This window comes from Rhinoderma darwinii, chromosome 5 (genome assembly GCF_050947455.1).
Source record: "Rhinoderma darwinii isolate aRhiDar2 chromosome 5, aRhiDar2.hap1, whole genome shotgun sequence".
NCBI lineage: Eukaryota > Metazoa > Chordata > Amphibia > Anura > Rhinodermatidae > Rhinoderma > Rhinoderma darwinii.
The window spans coordinates 29,475,768-29,502,546 of NC_134691.1; the positions used below are offsets into that span (position 1 = coordinate 29,475,768).

A 26,779-nucleotide genomic window follows, 5' to 3' on the forward strand; every position below is an offset into this window, starting at 1 on the left:
GCAGCTTCTTAACCACGCCCACTGCCACCACTTGTCCAGCCCTGACTGGCTAAGGAGTTGTCAATCAAAAAGAAGGAGGTGGAGTCCACTCTGAGATGCTGGAGGAATGAAAACCTGACTCTTTTCAGATGAAGATTTGACTCTTTTCTGCTCATTTGCATACAGTGTGGGACTACTGAAAAACGGAATACTAAAGTTACAGAGCTTACTTAGAACATATTTATAGCTTAGAGGACAATGATTTTTCACCCACTTTCACCAGGTATTGCTGGCTTTATAGCTAAAATGCTGGTGACAGGTTCCCTTTAATAAAAGGTAGAGCTTCACTTTATATTCTCAGCATCCTTCCCAGATCTAAGAGTTTCTAGGCCAGAAGTGAATTATTGGCATGATAACACCTCTGGAAGTTCTCATTCCCGAATAGGTGCTGCCACCTCCACTCGCTGTGTGCACTCATTAAAAATACTGGCGGGCCTTAGACAGTTGCATTCAACATCTATATTACGGCTTCTTGACATGGACTCCATGCAGTTCTACAGAACCAAATTTAACTCATCACAGGGTTCCATGGCGATCTAAGGTTGGTTCAGTAAGGGTATGTTCACACGGCAGCCTCCGTTACGGCTGAAATTACGGAGCCGTTTTCAGGAGAAAACAGATCCGGAATTTCAGACGTAATGGCAAGTGCAGGCGCTTTTCGCTGCGTCCATTACAGACATAAGTGGAGGTGTTTTTCCATGGTGTCAATGGAAACCGGCTCCAATTACGTCTCAAGCAGTGACAGGCACTTATTTGACGCGGGCGTCTTTTTTACGTAAAAAAAATGACCAACGGCACAGAACATCGTAAAGCCCATTCAAATGAATGGGCAGATGTTTGCCGGCGCATTGGAGCCGTATTTTTCGGGATGTAATTCGAGGTTAAAACGCCCGAATTACGTCCGTAAATAGGGTGTGTGAACCCAGCCTAAAACCTCAAGGGTTCATGTTCTTGTTGCCGTAATACTGCTGTTAAAATGGGTTGAATAGAGGCAGTTTAAAATGGTTATCCCATCTGGAAAACCCATTAATAATCCCTACTATGGCATATGGACGTCAGAGGGGGGTACCTGCCTCTATGAGTCAGAGTAGAGAGCCATTGATCTGTAATGTGTAGCTGGATGTAATTTAGCTGTTCGGCACGGTGAAGACATTTTTTTTATGATGAAACAACCTCTTTTATGTCCGTACTATGGCCACAAATACCCGATCCCGCTTCCATTCTTCAGGACCAAACTTAAATCCCCAGTGTTCTATGGCGACTTACGTTCGGTCAGTAGAATCACGTGGAGGGGGTGCAGTCTCGTGGCCATAATCGGGGCATTAAAATGCGGCCACCTGAAACCGCCTAATGGTGTATCAATGCATAACTAAACGTGTCTATTCAGAACAGCTGTGGGGAGTGCAATAATGCTCAGAAAAGGAGTTATACATAGGGTATTTTTTTTATTTTAGAGGGACATGATAATATATATATTAAATAATTCACATTTTGCACTTTTGTTTTACCATGGCGTATTATCTAGGCATGGACCTGGAATATTCAGGTCCCAGTTCACACACTTGCATCTTGGGTGCCCATTAGTGGAGTGTGATCAGTTCTCCTGGGAACCAGTCGTAGCACCCCAGTGTATGTCATAAGTCATAGTGAAAGTGCGGTATCCATGATCAATCTTCATTGGATCAGCTCCTGACTGTCTCCATGCTCAAGGAGTCATGTTCCTGTCTGCAGGCAGGATGACATTGTATATAAGCCATTCCTTGAAGGAAAGACCTGCAGCCCTAAAATGTGTCCTGCAAATTGTACAGTATGTGAGTACACGGAAAACAGACAAAACCAAATGAGCATCGGGTAAAAAATAAATGGCCTCCTTTTTTCCCCAGAAATAGCGCCCCTCTTGTCAATGGTCTGCGTCTGCTATTACAGCACAGCCCCTTGCAGACCTTTATTTTATATTTAGCAGATAATTATTCATTTTTGACATTTTAATAATAATTTTTGCAGACAAACTAATAGATTATACGAATGAATGTTGGGAGTTATATCCCCATGGTTTGATCATGATGAGGATTATGTATAAGAGGGGATTTAAATGTAAGGATTGATATCTTCACAGATAACTGCAGGGAGCGGACACTAATTATTTTGGTGTCCATGTGATGGGGGGATGTGAACTTAGCTTTATTTGGAGTGCACAATTAAGTCAATGGGGCTACAATTTATAGACAGTAGTCTACAAAATGTCTGTGTTGTGAGGTTATTGTTAACCACGTCCCAACTGCCTAGCGTAAATATACGTCAGCAAGGAAGGGTCTTATTTCCTATTCCAACGTAAATATATACATTGGGGTGTTGATGGCAAATGTCACTGAGTAACAAGTTGCACTGATACAGTACCTGCACTGTGACAGGGAACTGAAATAATCAGTTCCCTGTCCTAAAAGCTGCAGAGGACAGTGCTCAAGTTAAAAGCCATGTAAACCTTGGAATGGCATTTTTTTTTTAAATAAAAAGGTCAGTCATGTGATTGGTGCAACTTTATCGTTTTTATTAAAATTAACTTTTTGAGATACAGCTGCTTTGTATTCTCTGTATCTTTTGCTAAATCCTACTCAGTGACAGCGAGTCCTATGTGTCTCTGACACGCACGATCCACCTGTTACCCATCATATCTAAGTTCATAACTTAGATGTGATCCATTACAGGTGGATCCTGTGTCAGAGACACATAGGACTCGCTGTCACTGAGTAGGATTTAGCAAAAGATACAGAGAATACAGAGCAGCTGTATCTCAAAAAGTAAAACTAATTTTTAATAAAAACTATAAAGTTGCACCAATCACATGACTGACCTTTTTATAAAAAAAAATAAAAAATGCTATTCCAAGGTTTACATAGAATTTAAGGGTAAGGTCAGACATGGCAAATAACTTCTGCTACAGAATAAAAAAAAACACAGTAATACCACTGCAAAATATTGTATTATATATTGTTGCAGATTTGCGGTGCATAATGCACATCACAAATCTGCCATGATTGGCCTTACCATAAAAGACTTTGCTTCTATTTTCAGGACGTCACTATGGTGACCCACGACGCCTATAGCACAAGGAGCTGGAACGGTAGCTGAAAAAGAATGACAGCCCACACTTACATATGCTGGGAACACACAAACCGCCGCTGTGCAGGAAAAACTTATAACTCTGTCTCTTCGTTTTCCAGATTGTGGTGAGGGTCCCAGACGAAGGACTTCCACTGATCAGAGGGTTGTGGCATATCCTTTTTTAATCAATTTCTATGATGGGAATAACCCTTTAATGCCCGTCTGTGTATCACATGAACTCCTGCAGTTTTCCAGAGTCAGAGCTGCTCTTTCTAGAGGATCTATGCTTTGGCTATTAAAGGGGTCCTAATCAAGGGACCCCCTCTATTACCTCCATATCAATTAAGGGCATATGGGGAGCGGTTCTCCAAAGAAGGCACTACTTGGGGCCTCTAAAAAGATGAATATCTTATCCATATGGTTCATTATTTATTGGATGTTAATTGTGTTCATCAATGGCGGACACAATAGAGAACTTGAGGATGTTAGATTAGACAGCGCTGTCCGAATTTCACAGGAGAACAGATACAGTTCTGTCCTGAATGTGGGGTAACAAAATAGTAAAATCAATGGAGGACTTTAAACATGGCGGAGCACATATATGAATCTACACTGACGTCAGGGTACAAGAGGTTGTGTGGCTCAAAGCCGCAACTCAAAATCCACAGCAACTACAAGTCAATATATGTGTTTTTACGATTTAGGTATAGGGAGTCCGTCACTAGGCCAGAGGAAATACAACAGCATGTGACATTGCACCCACTGATCGGCAGTCCCTAAATGTAAATCATGTGCCTGTCAGTCTTATTGGCCACCCATGCACCATCTCTGGAGTTGACACATTGCAGGGAAGTATAAGGCTATGTTCACACTTGCCCCGTTGTTTTAGTTTTTAACTGTCGAATCTGTCGTACGATGGATAGTAAAACACACTGGGCTATTCCCGTCAAATCTGATGGCACTGCCGACAAGCCCTGTTCACACGTCGGCATTAAATCTGTGTATTTCTGCGTCAGACATCCATAGCAGAAGTCGGATGTACTGCGGGTGTGCAGCAGATCCGCACGAGAATTAGTCGTATTGTCATTCAATGGGGCTAGTCCTCGGGATTTCCAGGCAGAATCCACGTAAACAAGTAGCCGATACCAATTTCCTCGGCTGATATTTTTTACGTGGTGCGGAGTAAAATCCATGCTGACATTTTCTGTCATTTGGCTAAAGGTATTGCTAAAATATAGCAGTCTCAAAGTTATGAGTCCACTGTACTCATGACGGGAGCGCTCCCCCCACCCCTCAGGCCGGTGATTGACAGGCTGCTGTTGAAAAGTGTATACACTGCAGCGTCAGTAATTTTTTTGTGCCGTTTTGGCTACTAGTACAGACCTGTAGATGGGACATGCTGCCCTTACATAAGGCAGCATATTAATGTGACAGGTTCACTTTAAGAATCTGTTCTGGAAAACGGTCTTGAACTGCTCCTACGGGAAACTTTTATTGTGCTTTTTATATTTTCCGGACGACTTCCAATGACAGCACAGTGCCCCCCCCCCCCCCACTGACTAATCGCCTTCTTTCAGACTAGTCAGCCAAAAGCGTTGCGAGAAGAACGCTGCCACAAAACGGTTACCACTCCCTAGAAATGCAGCGGTGCCCATCTTCCTCTTCTCATGCCGAGCTCAGTCGCGTACATATGAGTGCAAATGTCTCCACAGGCGTTAATGACGCTGGCGCTATTGTGACCTCCACATAGAGGATTTCTAAAAATCATGTGCGCTATAAAGTGTGAACGAGGCTTTATATTCATAACATCCCAGATTTTTTTTCCTTTTCACAAGCATTTATCACCCATTTATACCTCATTATCCTATAATATATTCTCCTGGGAGTAATTATTGAAATTATGTTTCTATTACATTTAGGTTGTCTTCACACGTTGCATTTTTGGCACATTTTGCAAGGTGGTCTGTGCGTTGACGCTGTGTTTTTTATTTTATTTATTTATGAAAATTTTCTAAAAGTTTTATTAAACATTTTTTTTTTTCGTTTTAGTGCTGCAGCATCAATGTATCCGCTATACAAGCTGCACAGTGCCTCTGTAAGCCGAATCTGTTAGTCAGCTGGACTGACGGCTCCACTGACAGCAGTACCTGTGTTCCCGTGACACACAATATAACTGTAAGGCTGGGTTCACACGACCTATTTTCAGACGTATTGGAGGCGTTTTACGCCTCGAATTACGTCTGAAAAAACGCCTCCAATATGTCGACAAACATCTGCCCATTACTTTCAATGGGTCTTACGATGTTCTGTGCAGACGAGCTGTCATTTTACACGTCGCTGTCAAAATACGGCGCGTAAAATGACAGCTCGTCAAAAGAGGTGCAGGACACTTCTTGGGACGTTTTTGGAGCCGTTTTCTCATAGACTCTATTGAAAACAGCTCCAAAAACGGCCGTAAAACGCGAGTTGCTCAAAAAACGTCTGAAAATCAGGGGCTGTTTTCCCTTGAAAACAGATCCGTATTTTCAGACGTTTTTGACTCTGCGTGTGAACATACCCTAATACCGATCGCATCTAAGTTCATCAATTTAGATGTGATCGAATTAGGGTTAGATTGTGTGTAATCCGCAGATGATCGTTTTAATATTTTATGGCCGACTACCGAGCATTGTATAGGGAAAAAAAGTGATGTCATTTTGGATTTTTATGGCTGGATTCCTACTGAAATAATGCGTTTATGGCATGATCAGCTAATTATGGTCGATTGTTTGCTCCTTTGCGCAAGCACATTATGTTTTTTGCATAACATTTTTTTCCTAAACTATGTCCCTGATCTACCAGTTCAGTCTGGGATGTTGATGGCCAAATCGATCATACAAATGATCCGATGTTCCTAATCTTAATGGTGTTTTCCAGTCCCTAAAAATGTATGGCCTATCCTCAGGATAGGCCATCAATAGCTGATCGGATGGGGTCTGAGTCCCGGGACCCCTGCCGATCAGCTGTTTTGAAGGGGGTGCAGCGCTCGAATGAGCGCTGCACCCCCTTCATTTCTACTTGCTCACTGTGAATTGTTGACAACCATGTAGTGGCCATTTACAGGTATTGCAACCTTCTCTCCCATTGACTTCAATGGAAGAAGGCTGCAATACTGTGAAGACAACTTACATAGAACGTCTATGTGAGCCGTCTTCAACCAGACTATAAGCGCTGAACACAGGCGAAGAAGCAAAGCGCTCAGCCGAGCGCTACTCCACCTACGTTTCAGCAATGGTGGGGGTCTCAGCACCCGGACCCCCCACCGATCCAAACTATTGATATGTCTGTATTAGGGTTGTCACGATACCAGAATTTGAACTTCGATACCGATACTTTGTGTAGAATTGCGATACTCGATACCAAAACCATACTTTTGCCAACAATAATAATAATTTCAAAAAAATGATGTGAGGCACGAGGTATTAATTTTGAACCTCCAAGTGCCTCAGATTAATAACCCCATCATGTTCCTCAGTCATAATGGACAACATTGGGTTAATGTGTGAGGTACATGATGGGGTTAATTGCTATTAATGTGAGGAACATGGAGGTTCCATAGGCGTCCAGATGGGATTACAATCATTTAAAGAGGCTCTGTCACCAGATTTTGCAACCCCTATCTGCTATTGCAGCAGATAGGCGCTGCAATGTAGATTACAGTAACGGTTTTATTCTTAAAAAACGAGCATTTTTGGCCAAGTTATGACCATTTTTGTAGTTATGCAAATGAGGCTTGCAAAAGTCCAAGTGGGTGTGTTTAAAAGTAAAAGTCCAAGTGGGCGTGTATTATGTGCGTACATCGGGGCGTTTTTAATACTTTTACTAGCTGGGCGTTCTGATGAGAAGTATCATCCACTTCTCTTCAGAACGCCCAGCTTCTGGCAGTGCAGATCTGTAACGTCACTCACAGGTCCTGCATCGTGTCGGCCACATCGGCACCAGAGGCTACAGTTGATTCTGCAGCAGCATCGGCGTTAGCAGGTAAGTCGATGTAGCTACTTACCTGCAAACGGAAGTGGATGATACTTCTCGTCAGAACGCCCAGCTAGTAAAAGTAGTAAACACGCCCCGATGTACGCACATAATACACGCCCAGTTGTACTTTTACTTTTCAACACGCCCACTTGGACTTTTGCAAGCCTCATTTGCATTACTACAAAAATGGTCATAACTTGGCCAAAAATGCTCGTTTTTTAAAAATAAAAACGTTACTCTTATCTACATTGTAGCGCCTATCTGCTGCAATAGGAGATATGGGTTGCAAAATCTGGTGCCAGAGCCTCTTTAAGGTGGATTCCATTTTGGAAGGGCCAGACATTCCTGCTTTTTTTGGTGGACAGATTTGGGTCAAGATGTTGACGTATGTGACCTTTGTTACAGAGGAAGATTTTCCCCTTGCCCAATAACAGTAGGTTATTGGGTACTACAGGAACCCACGTGATGCATGGACTGTGTGCACCTCGTAACCATCTAAAAAACAAAAACTAATTTTTTTTACCGATGTCGCAACTTTTTGGTTTTTTTTACCATGGGGAATCATTGGAGTTGCAGTTATCCCAATTTTTCTGCATCTCGTGGACGTTTTGTCGCCCTAGCCTTGAAATGGTTGTCTCTTCTCGACAACCTCTTTCTTGAAGCTGCTGCGAACTATACATTATGGCCACTCAAATAAATAGGTGACCACGTAATACAAGGACGGCTATGTCCGACAGTCACTCTGGCTTATAGAGGGGTATCCTGAATGGAGGACTCAATAGGCATATGGAAAGGGGTGTCCAGACGAGACAATCCCATTAACCTTGTGACTCATCTGGGAACTGGCTTTTGTACCTGCCCTTGTACCAGGCCTCTTTCTTTTATGGAGTCAGTATCATTTATTTCATTCTACAACTGAAGAATACAATCATGATCTTATCAGACAGGAATCGGGCTGAAGCATCACATAAAGGTTAGGTTGTGGGTGACACTTGCTATCATAGGCCCCATCTACACTAGCCTTCCCTTCCTATCAGTAACTGTAGGATTCTTATCACACGTGCAGTACACATACTGGCCACCAGGAGGCAGAATGAGAAAGATGTCACAATGATTCTGCACAGGTTCTGGGACTGTATAGTGTAATAGTTAATCAGAAACATGGAGGAACATATATAAAGTAACGCCCATCATCATCCAGCGCAGCTGATCAAGGACCACAAGTACCAGCATACGCTAATGATGGGACTACAAGCCCTAGTATATCCCAAGACCAAACTATAACTCCAAGTCCCAACATACACCAATTAAACTACAAGTCCCAGCACTCTCTGCATTAGAACTACTAGTCCCAACATCACCTGTAATGGGACAGCAGATCAGTCCCCCCACTATGCTTGCAATTGAACTACAAGTTCCAGCATGTCATGGAGCATGTCCCAACAGAAGCCACTCATACTCTAATGGCACTACAAGGCTCAGCATCCCCTGTAATGGAACTACAAGCCCCAGGTAAAAGAACAAGTGGAGCTACATACAGGTTTTATATACTTCAGGCTGTTAATAGAGGAACTACAAGTCCCAGCAGATTGTAATATAACTACAACGGTCATATCCTGCCAGTAAGGGTATATTCACACAGATCAGTTTTGGTGCAGTTTTTGAAGTCGCAACTAGGAGAATCTTTCCTATATACCACCTCTCCATTTATGATCCACTCCTGGTTGTGGCTTCAAAAACGGCATAAAAAAAACTGCACTGTATGAATAAGGCCTTAGGGCTCATACACGCATTCTTGTCCTTTTATATGGTCGCAAAAAACGGACTGCACACAGATGTCTTCCATGTGCGGCCCGTTTTTTTTTAACAGACCATTGACTAGAATGGGTGAGACAAGATCTTCAAAAACTTAGGCCGAATCCAGACGACCGTGGTATATGTTCGTGTGACGGGCGTTAAAACAACAGCCGTTACACGGACGCATGTATTTCAATGGGGCCGTCCAGGCGGTCGTTGTTTCAAGGGTCCGTTGAAAAATAGGACACGTCCCTATTTTCTTGTTTTCACGTAGTCGACGGGGAACCCTTGCACAACGGAGACAAACGGAAACCATTTGCACCACATCCGTCACCATTGAAATCAATGGCGATGCAAACCTATGGTTTCCGTTTGTTTCAGTCAGGGTTCCGTTCTGACAGAAAGCTCAGACGGAACGTTAGAATAGAGCCCTGACGCGGATGTGAACGAAGCCTTAATTGTGCGTTAGCCCCCCTACTCTAAATGCTCCGACTTCGTATTTTCGCACTGGCTCAACCTACCACCAATGTGACTACGACTAATGATTTTTTGCCTGCCTACCTGCATTGGCCCTGCCTGCCGCCAATTTTGACCGATCTACAATAACAAGGCCACTTTTAGTCCCCAATCTGCCCTGCCCATCAGCCATGCGACCGTTTCCATTTGCGCACCATAAAACACAGATCCTAGTGGTTTCCGCGTGCTGCCAGTTTTTGTTTTTTTTGTGTGGACGCATACACTAGAAAGGGCGAGACGGGCCACAAACATGGACAAGAATAGTTATAGGACCGATTCTATAATTTGAACAAAGGACACACGGACCTACAAAAAAAAAAACGGATGCGTGCTCGGCCCCATAGAAATAAATAGTTCAGTATGCTAGCCACAAAAAATACGGATGGGACACGGACGAAAACAACGGTCGTGTGCATTGTCCTACAACCGCAGGCTTCTGTAACTGTCAGGTCGGCCGTGGAGGTTCTGCAGCAGCCGCGGCTCCTTCCACCTCGGCTGTAGAATTACGACAACCAGCAGCCAACACGCTACACCCTGACAGCTGGGACTTGTAGTCCTGCGGGATCCGCGATGAATCCCCTGCTCCGGCTGGAGAGGCCGGCTCCTGGATGGGTGCAGCGGAAGCCCCTCCCGGCACGGATGTGACGCACACCCAATGGGAGAGCAGGGTGCGTGGATAGATGAGGTCACAGGCTGTCGTGCGGGGAATGGAATGTGTTACACTAGTGGAGAGCGTTCAGCCTAGAACCCCGGCGACTCCAACGTTCTGCCATAGAACCCTGCGGACCCGAACGTTCCACGGAGAAGCCCCGTACACACCTGCGTTCTAATAACCGCCTCCCGACGCTGCATTTCACAACGCCGCCGCCTCCAGCGCTGCAGACACCCGGGCACGGCGGAGCGGGGGATGCAGAGACATGCAGGGATTCGTCAGGTTACCGGGCTCCGGTGCACACCTGTGAGGCTCTTGTGAGGCAGCGGCGGGCGCGATCTCCAGCCTTCTCCCCGTGCATGCTGGATGCTGAGCCCCGGTAAAGTTGATGAAGTGCCCCGCTCAGCCATTGTCCATGAAGCATCCGGTGTCTCCCTGGAGTTGATTGGGATCCTGCGGTCGTTCAGAACAAAGCGCCCTGTGCACCGTCGGCTCCCGATTCCATCTAAAGATCTCGTCGATCGACAAGGATGAAAGACCGAAGAGGAGAAAGTTAAATCAATCGCCCACATGCGCTGGATCAGCCCGAGGCTTGGGGAAAGGAATAAGCAGAAGGTGGGAGAAGAGAGTTTGACATCTTTCCACTTAGGAAGATGGCGGAGTGGAGCTGAGAGGGTGGACTGGGAAAGTTTGGGGGCTTTTGTGTTTATCTCCGACCACCAGCCTGAGCCAGATCGGACACATGCAGGCCAAAAAACGCTACTTCACCCTGGTCTCTGCCGGCACTTGTCTCGTCCTGCTCTTCTATCTTGGGGGGTTGCAGTTTAGGACATCCAGGACTAGGGATGACCATGGGGATCAAGTGGTGCCGAGGGGTCCAGAGCACCCATGGCCTCGCTTCCCTGACCCCCTGCTCCCCTTCATCCAATGGGATCAGGCAGAGGGTGAGGACTTTAACAGTCAGGGTTCCCCTAGACAGAAGAGAGATGCCAACTCCAGTATCTACAAGGGGAAGAAGTGCCGCATGGAGTCTTGTTTTGACTTCTCCTTGTGTAAGAGGAATGGCTTCAAGGTCTACACCTACCCTCAACAGAAAGGGGACAAGATCTCCGAAAGTTACCAAAACATCTTATCGGCCATTGAGGGCTCCAGATACTACACCTCGGACCCCAGCCAGGCTTGCTTGTTTGTCCTCAGCCTGGACACTCTTGACAGGGACCAGTTGTCCCCTCAATACGTGCACAACCTGAAATCTAAAGTGCAGAACTTACACCTGTGGAACAACGGTAGAAATCATTTAATTTTTAATTTATACTCCGGGACCTGGCCGGATTACACCGAGGACGTTGGCTTTGATATCGGCCAGGCCATGTTGGCCAAGGCGAGCATCAGTACGGACAACTTCAGGCCCCACTTTGACGTTTCCATCCCACTATTTTCTAAGGATCATCCCAGGACAGGGGGGGAGAAGGGATTTCTGAGATTTAACACTATCCCTCCTATTAGGAAGTACATGTTGGTGTTCAAAGGGAAAAGATACCTGACGGGGATAGGGTCCGACACCAGGAATGCCTTATATCATGTTCATAACGGGGAGGACGTGGTCCTCCTGACCACTTGTAAGCATGGAAAAGACTGGCAGAAGCACAAGGACGCCCGTTGTGACAAAGACAACGCCGAATATGAGAAGTAAGTGGTTGTGGTAGGAAACAATCCGCCCCCCCCATCCCCCTTCAATATTTTTTACAGATGCCATGAACAGCTGTCAGGTACAGTATCCCATCGTCCTATCTTAACCATTGATTTCCACGTGTGTTCGGTTTCTATTGATTTTGGGATTTGACACCCCAGGGCGCCTGGCTTCTCTTTCTTGAAGTGTATATTGATATGGCTTCTCTTGAAGGAATGCTTGTTACCAGGAGCGGAGCTTGACCTTTGCTATATCGAGGGTCTTCCAGGCCGTGATGGTGTCTGCTCCACCACTAACAAGATATGATCACGCCGGTGGTGGGGTCTGGATGCCTGTATGAGGTCCGCATGGCCTTTCATGTGTTAATAATATAACGCAGCTCCATCTACAGCCACGTTCTCCGACGTGCGACTCTCTAGTTGTTACACAACTACAACTCCCAGCTGGAGAGCCACACGTTGAGGAACAAGGAAGCTGGGTGATGGACCTGGTTTATATCCAGGATGACCGTAGAAATGTTAGGGTTAATTCTTGTGTGGCTACAAGTCATGCCGTCTGGTGGTCTCTACAGGTGTGAACGCTCGGCCCGGGTTACTTTGATGTCCGTCGCTTCTGTCACTTGTTAATTATCATCCGGAATTCCGGTAGAGCTGTTAAGGTTTCTCTTCATTTGTTGCTGGTTTATGACCCGGTTACATTGGAGGGTTGTTATAAAACACATCGTATCCTATAGACCCAGGGGGCAAATTCCCTCCTGGGACTAAACCTAAATGGCAAAAGTCAGCTGCTTATATCTGGGCTATTAGATCTCCGTCAGCGGGAAAGCTCATCGTGACATAAGGCATTTCTGAAAATTCCCCCGTTTCCCCCGTTACATTTTTTTGTATACAGTTTTTATTTCTTTAGAAAAATTCTCTGGGAACGGTTCTTAAGAGCTTTGCATGTGGTACTTGATGCAAATAAATTCCAAATCCTCTCTTCCTCTACAGATCTATATTTTAGTCTACGAGGATATCGACTTGATTGTTGGGCAATTTATGGCGCGTTGGGCTATAGTCATAAAAACTTGGCGAGCCTCAAGAGCTGTAATCTGCTTTAATTGATCATACACATTAGTTGCTCTGATATAAAATCTTCCTTCTTAAAGCTGGGTGGGATAATTGTAGTGTTTCCTGTAAGATGGTGGTGGGAAGGGGGACCTGATGGAACCGGTGTGTCCTTATTCTTGCAGCCGTCACACCTGCGTGTAGTATTGTTAGGACTGTCGTGCAATAAGTCTGTACCGTAATAGTCGCACAAGTCTTTGATGTTACGTAGGTGGATCGCTCGCGTTACCTGGTAGATTGACCTTTTGGATTTGTTATGTTTGTGCTATCTGCTTTGTATCCTGTAATATTGCTTCAGTGCTTATCACGTATAAATAGTCCTGAAGAAGGGAGAAGCTTCCTGTACCTTTACCCTTAAGTGAAAAGTCCAAGTTGGGCTCTTTTGTGACTTGGTAAAAAAAAATTACATTGCCGTTCCGCTTTCCACAAACCCTGTTAGTCCTATAGATCAGTGTTGTTCTGCAGGTTTACATTCTTTGCTCTTTTTATTCCTACTTTGCACGTGTCAGTCTTTACTGTATTTCTGGCATTCTATTCATAAGCAAAGAGGCTCAGGATGAACAGTTCTGTCTGTGTGGCAGAGGTTTTGTGTTGCAGACTCGGAGGAGCCTTGAGGCTCTTTAATAGTATGTTTAATTTCTCACGTGGAGTCCGAAATCTCAGTATTTATGTAGACTAGGTAAATTCTAGCGAACACTTGAGATACCATCTTATATTGGATTCTGCATTGTGCCAATTGTTCATAATGAATCTTTTTATGCCATGAGATTGGTGCCCCGTGGCTGAAGGTGTTAAATCGGTAGACTGGTTTGTAATTAAAACTGCCGTTTCCATACCATATTGCGCAGCGTCCCGAGGGCTCCCTCGCTCTGGATCTATCTGACAAAGGATCAGGGAATTGGTGCTGTAACGCACAGATGTGGCATCAGCCAAGTATACCCAACGGGGGAGAGAGAGGGATGCTGAAAGATCAGTTCCTGTAACACGAACCAGGTATCTTCAGAGAGGTGCATAGTAGCTGCTTTCATGTGGGATACAAGCCCGAGCACATTCACCGCACCACAAGCGAGGACGGGACGGCCGCTGTGATTGACGCTTCTTATGGTCTGGGTAGATTTTTTCAGGCCTACAATTTACGCTTTCCATATATTTGTCATATAGGTGAATTTTATATATATATATATATATATATATATATATATATATATTTTGTGATTTAAAAAAAAAAATAATTTAAATAAAAACTGCTAAAAAGGTCTAAAATTTAAAAAAAAAAAAAAAAAGTAAATTTGCTAAATATTGATTCTGCGCTCCGGTCCTTCCTCACTTCTTTGTCGGCTGTATGTGATCACATGACCTCTATGGACGGGATATCTCGCGTCGATTGCCCACTGTGATCACATTGACGTCACATGGTGAACACGAAGAGCGGGACGCCACTGAATCTAAGATAAATATATTGTAAATAGTTTTGGCCATTTTTGAAAGTGGTGTTTGGAAACGTCTCGCACGTCTCAATGTTTAACTGTAGACTGCGAATGCCGTACCCGGGTTTCTAAGTCTGCGGTTGGGCTCTACATAGATGATCTGTAGCCTAAGGCCATGTTAACGCAATGTCGCCGTTTTGCCAGAGAGACTGTGGCAGAAATCCTAGGCTGACAATGTGTTGTGCAATGTCGTATGAGCTGCGCGTGGCCACCCGATGTGCTTGCCGCGTCAAGAAGTGAAACGTTGCGATGCAAATTTCCCAGCGACAACAATGGGAGGCTGAGTTCTCGTAAAATGTGTGTGAAGATTCCACCGTGTGAACATATTTAGGGTATGCTAACATGGGGGAATTTTCACGTGGGTTACGTGCCGAAATTAGTATTAATTACGCATCCCATTGTTGTCCCTGGGAACTGCGCACCTTCACAGATTTTTCAGCTGCAGGTTTAAATATTGTGTGAAAGTTGTCAGAATTCCCTAAACTGCAACTGGATTGCATGCGCATTACAGTCCCGATGTATTGGTTCCTACCGGTAAGGCTGGGTTCACACGACCTATTTTCAGACGTAAACGAGGCGTATTATGCCTCATTTTATGTCTGAAAATAAGGCTACAATACGTCGGCAAACATCTGCCCATTCATTTGAATGGGTTTGCCGACGTACTGTGCAGACGACCTGTCATTTACGCGTCGTCGTTTGACAGCTGTCAAACGACGATGCATAAAAATACAGCCTCGTCAAAAGAAGTGCAGGGCACTTCTATACATTATATGCGGGACACTTCTATACATTATATGCGGGACACTTCTATACATTATATGCAGGACACTTATATACATTATATGCAGGACACTTATATACATTATATGCGGGACACTTCTATACGTTATATGCGGGACACTTATATACATTATATGCGGGACACTTATATACATTATATGCAGGACACTTATATACATTATATGCGGGACACTTATATACATTATATGCGGGACACTTATATACATTATATGCGGGACACTTATATACATTATATGCAGGACACTTATATACATTATATGCGGGGCACTTATATACATTATATGCGGGGCACTTATATACATTATATGCGGGACACTTATATACATTATATGCAGGACACTTATATACATTATATGCGGGACACTTATATACATTATATGCGGGACACTTATATACATTATATGCAGGACACTTATATACATTATATGCAGGACACTTATATACATTATATGCAGGACACTTATATACATTATATGCGGGACACTTATATACATTATATGCGGGACACTTATATACATTATATGCAGGACACTTATATACATTATATGCGGGACACTTATATACATTATATGCGGGACACTTATATACATTATATGCGGGACACTTATATACATTATATGCAGGACACTTATATACATTATATGCGGGACACTTCTTTGGACGTTTTTGGAGCTGTTTTCTCATAGACTCCAATGAAAACGGCTCCAAAAACGGACGTAAAAAACGACGCGAAAAACGCCGCGAAAAATGCGAGTTGGTCAGAAAACGTCTGAAAAGCAGGGTCTGTTTTCCCTTGAAAACAGCTCTGGATTTTCAGACGTTTTTGGTCACTACGTGTGCACATACCCTAATATAGCTACTGCAGACCAGTGGTGTGGGAAAACCTCATGATTTTGTGGTAATTGGCCCGTAGGTCATTGTGGTTCAGATGTGCCCAGTCGTTCTGATCTATCCTGATGGAAATAGGAATTCGAAGCATCAGGTGGAGATGTTCTGTGGATATAGTCAGCAGACTTTAGTGAAGCATCTGAAATTGATGTGGAAATTAATGTAGCATCTCAGAAGACCGGTTCTATTGGATTATATTCTGGATGTTCTTAATCCAGATGATCAGAATTTGTAGAATATAAGAGTCATTGAAATCTATCAGGCCGTTCCTAGGAGCCGGGAAGATATTTATATTACATCAGAGAAGGAACATTCCAGCATAAATTCTTGGAGTTAATTGGATACCTGCCTCCTGGGGTCTGTCCAGGCTTGATGGAAAACGTCACCTTTCTCCGTTACCTGGTGGGTGTTTCTGCCATGGAAAATTTTTCCCTAAACTCTAGGGAAAAAAACAAAAAACTGTGGTCACAGCAGGACTATACTGTATAGCAGGGGTTTTGAACTTGTGGCTTTCAAGCTTTTGGAAAACTACAACTCCCAGCATGCATTATTTTGATCAAATGAATTAGAATAAAAAATATTTCACCCTTTTTTTTTTTTTATTAAAAGTAATGCTAATTAAAATATACCAATAAACGTCAATTTTAAAGTGAATATTAAGTGAATTATTGCCAAAAATTCCAATTGGGAGTCCCATTTCGCTCACTGAGCTGCACAGCTGCGGCGTTACACAATACGTTTTATTGCCATGTGTATTTCTCCCATGCCAGAAAGTGAGATGGGCTTTAATTTTTAGGATTTGTAGTGGAATGCAGTCAGCAGGAACCTGAACCCCATTAGTCTAAAAGATCACCGTTCTCCCCAGCAGCTGAATGCAAGTTGTTGTTTTTTTTACCCTTCCTTTTTTTTATAGGGCATGTGAACTGCCGCTAGCCACGGTCATGAGACAAGTTGGTGGCAATCAACCATTTTGACTTTTTTGGCCAACATATTTTTTGAAAAAAAAAATTCAGAAGTCCAACGCATTGCAGATGTTTGCTGAAAAAGTATTAATGAGAACATGTTTTCTGCGAAAATCTGTAAGGCGTCTGACTTGGTAACGTTTCAGTGAAAAAAAATATAAAATTTTCAGAAAAATTCAATTTTTTTAATTCTTTTTTTCTTTCAATTTTGGGTTTTATTTGGATTCCAGATTATGAACATTCACCAATGCAAAAAAATCACATGGGCACCCTGGTAGGTTGGCGCAACGTCCCTCCACACAACCAGTTGAACGTTAGGTGGCAGAGCAGTCTGCTGTTAGCTTGTCCTATATGTTAGTAGCGGAGATGTAGTCGTTATCTGTCCCGGTGCTTCCTTTTTGGAGGTGAGTGATACCTGCCACATCAATGCCTCCCTCTTTTCAATGCCAGCCGCAGGTCGTTGCGACCTCAGACAAGTCACTTTGTGTCTTTCGTGCTTCAGGCCCCACAACAGATTGTAAGCTCGATTGGACGGGGGAAATCGTGCCTGAAAATGTCTCCGTATTGCACTGCATAAAATTGCATGCGCTGCGTTAAAATAATAATACAAAAAGTGTTGACAGGGCAGAAATCTATTAGAAATGTGATCTGCTATTATATTGTGTCTCTGACTGCTCCCAGCTCTCGGCTCAGCAGGTGAACCAAACTGATTTACAATGGAGCAGTGACAAGATTGCAATTTTGGATGAAAAGTGCGGCAGGGATAGATGGGACCTATTCTGCTTTCTGATATATATTTTTTTATATTGGAGCGAGTAGTATTATGTACAAAAAACACTGTAACCTTCGAGGGTCTCATCTCTTACGACTTCTATCCGTAGAAATGCGTTAGTGAGTGTTTTTTATACAGCCTAATTTTGTTGTACGCCAGTGGATGTCTATCTTTTACCAAGGTTGGAAGAACTTCAACATGCAAATGTCACGATCTAAGGGTATGTGGACCCACTAGGCCGCTCCGCCGTAGCGTACAGGCAGCTGACCAACTCAGTCTATGCACAAGTCTATGGTAGGAGTGTAGCACAAGGGTACCTGGGATAGTCCGGATGGTGGCAAGGGCTCTCGCACAGAAGGGGTTGGAGGTGGTGGGTTGCGCCAGACGTGGCGGATGGTATCCGGGATGATGGGCGACGGCAGACGTGGGGTATTCCAGCAGGCGGGGCAAGGTGCGGCTCAGGTACTATACAGGCTCGGGGACAAGGCACAGTATGGGATACAGGATATATAGGAGGCAGGACAAGGGAACACTGGGAGTAGGAAAACACTAAAGGACCATTTGCAATACAGACATGGGAAAACTATAACGATGCTCAAGAGAGTGGAAGGGTGGAGCCCTTCTTATAGGCCAGGATGGACAGGGGTTGATTAGGGAACTTTAAACCGTTGCGCATGCTGGCCCTTTGGCTATGTTCACACGGAGTATTTTGGGGGAGGAATATCTGCCTCAAAATTCCGTTTGGAACTTTGAGGCAGATATTCCTCTCCCTGCACGCCGATTTTCGCGGCAATTATTGCGCCGTTTTTCGCCCGCGGCCATTGAGCGCCGCGGGCATAAAACAGCGAGAAATACACTTTCTCCTGCCTCCCATTGAAGTCAATGGGAGGTCAGAGGCGGAAGCGCCCGAAGATAGGGCATGTCGCTTCTTTTTCCCGCGAGGCAGTTTTACTGCTCGCGGGAAAAAGACGCCGACGCCTCCCATTGAAATCAATGGGAGGCGTTCTCGGGCCGTTTCTGCCGAGTTTTGCGACGCGGTTTCCGCGTCAAAAAACTCTGCAAAATACCCCGTGTGAACATAGCCTTTAAGTCCAGGGTCGAGTGCGCATACTGGAGTCGTCGGCAGGAAGCCAACAGACTGGTAGCGGGCGTCGCCATGTAAGGAACGGCGGCGGTCCGTGACCACAGCCGTGACCGCAACATAGTAAGTGGTACCATGTTCTGCTATGTTTCAGAGTTGGTGGACGCTTGAGTCTCGTAGTAGGGTCTACCTTGGTTTCTTATGTTCTTATTGTAGATGTTTCTTTTCTAGTGTTTTTGGAAAAGATGACTTTTAGATTTGTCAACCTGTTGAACTAATCTGTTTTAGGCAGTACTGGACAATTCCTGGGACCATATGTGTAGAAAGTTGCTTTTGGTGCCTAACTTTTTGGATTATTTTTGGAGGATTTTCTTACTTGGGCACTAAAAACTTCAAGTTGGCTCATTGAGTGCTCTAACTGGTTCTTAAACGTTGTAGGTTTTTTTTGTCCATTTCTGGTGTAGATATTCAGCACAGTTGGTAATAATCCATTCCCTATAAGCCAAGTTCTGGATGTACCATGCAGAGGTTAAAGGGAATGTGTCGCTAGAAATTATAATTACATTTTTTTTCAGTTAAACAATTTGTTTTAATTTTTTTTATTACTTAAATACTATGTGTACATTTTTTCACAAGTCAGGAAATATAAATTAGATTCTAATTTATACAATTTCCATATGCTGGCCACTAGAGGGAGCAGTTCCCAAAACTGCAGCACTGTGGTAAAGCAACCTCATTGAGGTATGCTGCAAATTTTGGGTGGACACACACTCCTCTAGTGTCCTCACACAATCCCCCCCCCCCCTACCTTCTTCTGGCTAGTGCCAGGAGAAGGAAGGGTTTGAATATCTTCAAACCTCCTACACTGTGTGCTGCCATTTTCTGAGCGACTGCAAAGTGTAGGAGGATTAGATACAGTGCTCCGCAGACAGTATCACACCAACATACATGAACATAATACACACATCACATACACGAACATAAATTACCTGCTCCTGCTGCCGCCTCCGCTGTCTACGCTCCTCTTCCTTGCGCCTTCGCTTTGCTGAACATATGGCCAGAAGCCGCGGCCGGAAGTCGTCATCTTGCTGTCCGGCAGCGGCTTCCGGTCCACATGAAAATGGTGCCGTACTTTGCTACAAGCTTCATTTAAACCGCCATTCCCACACAGACGGTGCACGCAACTGCGAATGGAACGGCTCCTGTTCGCATTCTCTTTGGGGTTGTATGTGCCGTATTCCATCTCTGTATGTGTCGTTAATCGACACATACAGAGATGAAAAAAAAATGGCAGCCCCCCATAGAGAAGTAAAAGTCAGAAAACTTAAAAGTAAAACATGAGAATACAATTTTTGAAAATATTAAATTAAAAGCAATATTATAAGGAAAATAAATAAATCATGACCCCTTCCCTTTAAGCAGACCATCACCTGTATTTGCAGACGTAATTGTACCCAGTCACTGTTCTAATGTAAAATAATTGAATTCCAATTTGCAATGAATTTGCTGGGCCACAGAAGAGTCAAAGTTCACTCTAAGAAGACCACCCACAAAGACCACATTCAAATTGGGATTAACTTAATATCACCTCTTTGCAAATCCTATTCTCTTCCTACTACTACCACCAGCAAGTGTCTTAATTATGGTCAAATAACCTCCCGGTCACCATTGTGCACTTTTTTAGGTTCTGGAATGAATAGGATCAAAAGTTAGAGAAGCCCTGTTATAGTAATGGCCGAGAGCTACAATAGGGCTGAATGAATGTTTGCGGAGTAGGGTTATTGTAGCTCATTAAAAGCGGGGTAATGGAACGTTTCCATACACTGGCAGAATAAAAGGTCTTCTAATGGGGGTGGTAAGGAATGAGGATATGTTTTTCCCTGTAGAACACCCTCTCCTTACTACTTTGTTTGTTCTTCTTTCTCTTTTAAACCTAAAGTATGTGTGTGTGTGTGTGTGTGTGTGTGTGTGTGTGTGTGTGTGTGTGTGTGTGTGTGTGTGTATGTGTGTGTGTGTATATGTATGTGTGTGTGTGTATATGTATGTGTGTGTGTGTGTGTGTGTGTGTGTGTGTGTGTGTGTGTGTATGTATATGTATGTGTGTGTATATATATATATATATATATTTTTTTTTAATAATGAATAAAGTTTCCACTACAACTTTAGTCTTTTTGCAAATATTTTTGGTTTTATGGAGTTCCTAGGATGCGTGTATGTATATCCGGCTGTCCTGTAAAGTTGGCGTCTACAGCTGACTGGCAAATGACATCATTCATACTTCAATGAAACTCCAGTCTGCTTGACAGTCTCCATCTATACTCGGCTTACAAAGCATTTCCTGTGCTGTGGCATGATGGGAGTATTCTACTTTGTGACTCTTTAGAATTATAACGTATGATTTGAGTTTTCCATTTTGGCTGATGTCGGTGTAAACATTGGGGGCAAAAGATGTTAATATCGTCATTTTTTCCCCCTATGTAACATAACTGCAGTATAGGATGACCATTTTGGCATATATAGCAATGCCCTTATATACAGCAAGTAATTTAAGGCGACATTTGCAATTCCTCTACCAGAACGATTACGGAAACCTGAGGCTGAAGAATGAGCGGAGATTAGTAACTATAAATCACCTGATTATAAGCAGATTTTCTGTCCGCAGGCCTGTCTCTACCCTTACAAGTAAACTTTTTGTTACTGATAATCCAGCCTCTATTTAGTCCAGTCTAAGCTGGATTAAATGAGTTTTGCTGTGATTTTATTATTTGTATTACTTACCTCTGAGTGTACTCTAAGGGGGAGTTCACACAGAGTTTTCTGACGCGGAAACCGCGCCGCAAAACACGTCGAAAATGCCTCCCATTGATTTCAAAAGAAGGGACATGCCCTATCTTCAGGCGTTTACGCCTCTGACCTCCCATTGACATCAATGGGAGGCAGAGAAAGCGTATTTTGCTGCATTTTATGCCCGTGGCGCTTAATGGCTGCGGGCGAAAAACGCAGCGAAAATCGGCGTGCAGAGAGAGCAAAATCTGCCTCAAAATTCCAAATGGAATTTTGAGGCAGTTTTTCCTCCTGCAAAAAACTTTGTATGAACCCAGCCTTAGGCTATGTTCACACGGGGTCTTTTGCCGAGTTTATTGACGCGGAAACCGCGTCGCAAAACTCGGCAGAAACGGCCCGAGAACGCCTCCCATTGATTTCAATGGGAGGCGTCGGCGTCTTTTTCCCGCGAGCAGTAAAACTGCCTCGCGGGAAAAAGAAGCGACATGCCCTATCTTCGGGCGCTTCCGCCTCCGACCTCCCATTGACTTCAATGGGAGGCAGGAGAAAGCGTGTTTTCTGCCCGCGGCGCTCAATGGCCGCGGGCGAAAAACGGCGCGATCATTGCTATTCACACGGAGTATTTTGGGGGAGGAATATCTGCCTCAAAATTCCGTTTGGAGCTTTGAGGCAGATATTCCTCCCCCAAAATACTCCGTGTGAACATAGCCTAAGGCTATGTTCACACGGAGTTTTTTGCAGGAGGAATATCTGCCTCAAAATTCTGTTTGGAAGTTTGAGGCAGATTTTCCTCTCCCTGCACGCCAATTTTCGCACCGTTTTTCGCCCGCGCCCATTGAGCGCCGCGGGCATAAAACACCGTGAAATACGCTTTCTCTGCCTCCCATTAAAGTCAATGAGAGGTCAGAGGCGTAAACGCCCGAAGATGGGGCATGTCGCTTCTTTTTCACGCGAGGCAGTTTTACTGCTCGCGGGAAAAAGACGCAGACGCCTCGCATTGAAATCAATGGGAGGCATTTTAGGGCCGTTTTTGCCGAGTTTTGCGGCGCGGTTTCCGCGTCAAAAAACTCGGCAAAATACTCCGTGTGAACATAGCCTAATAGTACAATTTTAGGAAATGGCTGTTTTTAATCAAATACGCGTATACATTATTATAATTTTTTTCTGACACATCAATAACTCAAATTGAGCCCATACACATTAGATAAAAGTCGGCCGAACCTTCCTATTTTGGCATGACCAGCCAATGTGTATGGGGGTCTCTTGACCATCCCCATGGGCTAATATTGAGGGTGGAAAGAAGGATCGGGCATGTTGGATTTCAAAATGCCCGATCTTTTGTCCCGTAGGAGATAAACCTTCGCCAGAGTGTGGCAGCAGCTTATTTCCCTCTCCCCATTGAAACAAACTTGTACGTTCAGCCTATAGGGTATGAGCTGTATAAAGTAAGGGAGGCTTGCGAGGGCAATACAAAGAAAAAGAAAAAAAAACAGAAAAAAATGAAATATTTTAATTTTCTATATATTTTTTTTTTTTATAAAGCATGGACGCATACAACCATGAGGAGGTTAGAGTTGGAACATTAATAAAATGTCTGTTCTGCTCTGTGCACTTCTCAAAATATTTTATACTGATTACATGTCTGAATATGGATCAAGGAGAGCCAAAATCCAGCCATTGTCATGGCAACCCCCTGACTGAATATATTGAAGCGTTTACCTCATGCCTGAGGAGAATTGGGCAGTGTGAAGAAACCTAAGCTGCTATTGTAGCCAACTGCGAAAGGGGTCCTTTTTGTCTCTAATGAAGAGGCCGTGAGGTAAAACCTCTAAAAGACATCGTGAAAGGGTTAAGCGGAGGGCACCAAATGGGTATTCTTGCACACGGCTTCTGAATTGGTCAGCTGGTTGCTGCTGAGACAATCCCTGCCTACTATGTTGTTCTTGGCCAATCGGTAATACTGAGAGGGCTCCGTGCGATGCTGATGTCAAAGGCAAAAATTCTCACACCACCCGGCTGACACATTGTCACAAGGTAGAAGCGGTGTGTGTAGCCCCCAAAATTGTGGTTTTGGAGGCTTATGTAGAAAGCTCCCGTGTGCCGTCTCTTTGAGTACACCTTTGTAAGTTAGACTGGTTTTAAGGCCAATTCAAAAAGTGTGTGAAAAATCTTCCGCGTGAAGTTTTTAATAAACGTGTTTGTTTTTTTTGTTTTTTTTTACGAGATCGTCACATGGCACGTTATAGAATTACTAATGTGTAGAAAGCTAGAGAGAACCTGTGGAGGACGTAGAGAGGTCATGGCACCATTATAATTGGGCATTAAAGGACAAATTTCGGACCATTGGATGATTCTAAGCACTTCTAGTAATGCGGCAACGTTGGCATAATCTGCATTCTGGATAGTAATGCACTGTTCCTAATTGTCGTCTTCCGCTGCACGGTGGACAATTAGGGTATGTTCACACGCAAACTCAAAAAGTTCTAAAAATACGGAGCTATTTTCAAGGGAAAACCGCTACTGATTTTCAGACATTTTTTGATCAACTCGCGCATTTCGCTTCGTTTTTTACGGGGGTTTTTGGAGCTGTTTTCAATAGTCTATGAAAAACGGCTCCAAAAACGTCCCAAGAAGTGACCTGCACTTCTTTTTCGCGGCGGTTTTTCAAAACGGCTGCGCGAAAAAACAGCCTGTCGGAACAGAACTCCGTTTTTTCCATTGCAATCAATGGGCAGATGTTTGGAGGCGTTCTGCTTCCGATTTTTCGGCCGAAAATAGGCCGTGTGAACATACTCTTAGGCTATGTTCACACAGTTTTTTGACGCGGAAACCGTGCCGCAAAACTCGTCAAAAACGGCCCTAAAATCCCTCCCATTGATTTCAATGGGAGGCGGAAGCGTCTTTTTCCCGCGAGCGGTAAAACCGTCTCGCGGGAGAAAGAAGGGACATGCCCTATCTTTAGGCGTTTACGCCTCTGACCTCCCATTAACATCAATGGGAGGCAAAGCGTATTTCGTGGCGTTTTAAGCCCGCGGCGCTCAATGGCCGCGGGCAAAAAACGCAGTGAAAATCTCTGTGCAGGGAGAGGAAAATCTGCCTCAAACTTCCAAACGTAATTTTGAGGCAGAAATTCCGCCTGTAAAAAAAACTCAGTGTGAACACAGCCTTAGGGGGGATTCACACGAACGTGTATTGGGTCCGTGCGGGCCGCGTGGTTTTTACGCGCCACGCACAGACCAATACAAGTCTATGGGGCAGTACAGACAGTCCGTGCTTTTTGCGCAGCGTTTGTCCGCTGCGCAAAAAGCGCGACATGCTCAATATCTCCTCGTATTTCGCGCATCACGCACCCATTGAAGTCAATGGGTGCGTGAAAACCACGCAGGTCGCACGGAAGCACTTTCGAACCGACTGAAACAGCGCACCAGCTGTCAAAAGTATGAATGTAAACAGAAAAGCACCGCGTGCTTTTCTGTTTCCAAACATCCAAACGGAGTGTCTTTGAGATGAGCGAACCCGGACAACCGAACCGAACTTCACCGGATTCGGCCAAACTCGGCAAAAAAAATTCCGGTACGCGACGTCAGGAGATAGTCACTGTCCAGGATGCTGAAAGAGTTAAACTATTTCAGCACCCTGGACAGTGACTTCCGATCCCAATATACATGAACGTGTAAAAAAAAAAAGAAATTCTGACTTACCGATAACTCCCGGCTTCTTCCTCCAGTCTGACCTCCCGGGATGACAATTCAGTCCAAGTGACAGCTGCAGCCAAGCACAGGCTGCAGCGGTCACATGGACTGCCGCGTCATCCAGGGAAGTGGGGCCAGATGTCAAGAGAGGCGCGTCACCAAGGCAACGGCCGGGAAGTTCTCGGTAAGTACGAACTTTTTCTTTTTCGCATTCACTGTCGAGGGTGCTGAAAGAGTTACTGCCGATCAGTTAACTCTTTCAGCACCCTGGACAGTGACTGACGTCGACTAGACTCATCTCTATGATGGCGGCTGCGCGAAAATCACGCAGCCGCGCATCATACATGGATGACCCACAGAGCTGTCATGTGGTTTTTGCGCGCGCAAAAACACAACGTTCGTCTGAATCAGCCCTTAGAATCACAATACGATTGGCCACCGAGTTTGCAATCATGTCCTTGGTTTTATTTAATTCTAACACAACACTTATTCTACAATCCCACGGTTGCCGAATTTTCAGGATTGCGTACGAGGATGTGTTTTTGGATTCTCTAGAGTAATTTCTTATTATATTTTTGCTTCATAGTTTCTCTGACCTTTTCTATGTTTCTGTTAATAATCTTTACCGTCCCTGTGATTAATAATGGCTGAAGCCGCACAGCGAGGTGCCCTTATAAATCCTATTCACTCAGAGCCAATGGGGTTGAAGTAATGTCTATGGCTTGAGATGCCGCTGCTAACAGGGGGTCACTTGCACCCTGGGCTGCTCGGACGCAGTAAATGAAGAATGACCATGGTAAAAGACGACCCGTTTGTATCTTGGCGTCTGTTCTTATTTCTGCGTTGTGTTAGCCATTCTTTGTGTCGAAATATTTTTATTGAATGTAAGTGCTCGATGTTACCCTGATCTTTTTGTAACGTTCACATTTGTTTTGTCTGCATAGGTTGCAGAGGTTTTGTATGATAAAGATGTGTAAACATTCCTGTTCTCTGCACCGAGGAGGATGGGGGGGGGGGGGGGGGGGGGTTGCACACGTGGAAAAGACTGCTGCATTCCACCGGGAATTATGATGTTTGTGAAAGACTATTGAAAGATCTATAGGGGCAGGCGGGGGAGGGGTGACTCCTTGTGTACTATTGCTTCTGGAAAGCGTGTAGAAAGGAGGTGATGATTCATGGTCTAGGAGCGATGCTTTAGGTAGATTTCAATGACTACAAAAATTAAACCACAAAGGTGGTCGTGACTATCAGGGTATTCCAGACTATGAATTTTTTTTGGGGCCTATTAAGAATCCCAAAATACAACTCCTGATAGTCCTTTAAAAAGTGGATGTTGTGAGAAATGAATTCTAGGATTCCAATTGTCCAGCCTGGTGGGCCCGCGGGTTAATCA

At 44.3% G+C, this 26,779-nt stretch overlaps 1 protein-coding gene across 1 annotated transcript in view; it reads left to right on the forward strand.

The window, feature by feature from the left end:
- The first annotated feature begins 10,114 nt into the window (after window positions 1-10,114).
- EXT1 (exostosin glycosyltransferase 1) overlaps window positions 10,115-26,779 on the forward strand; it is a 246,570-nt gene continuing 229,905 nt past the window's right edge. Inside the window, exon 1 of the mRNA XM_075825800.1 lies at window positions 10,115-11,809. Within this exon, the coding sequence (XP_075681915.1) occupies window positions 10,863-11,809 (947 nt within the window). The 5' untranslated portion in view covers window positions 10,115-10,862. The remainder of the gene's footprint in view (window positions 11,810-26,779) is intronic.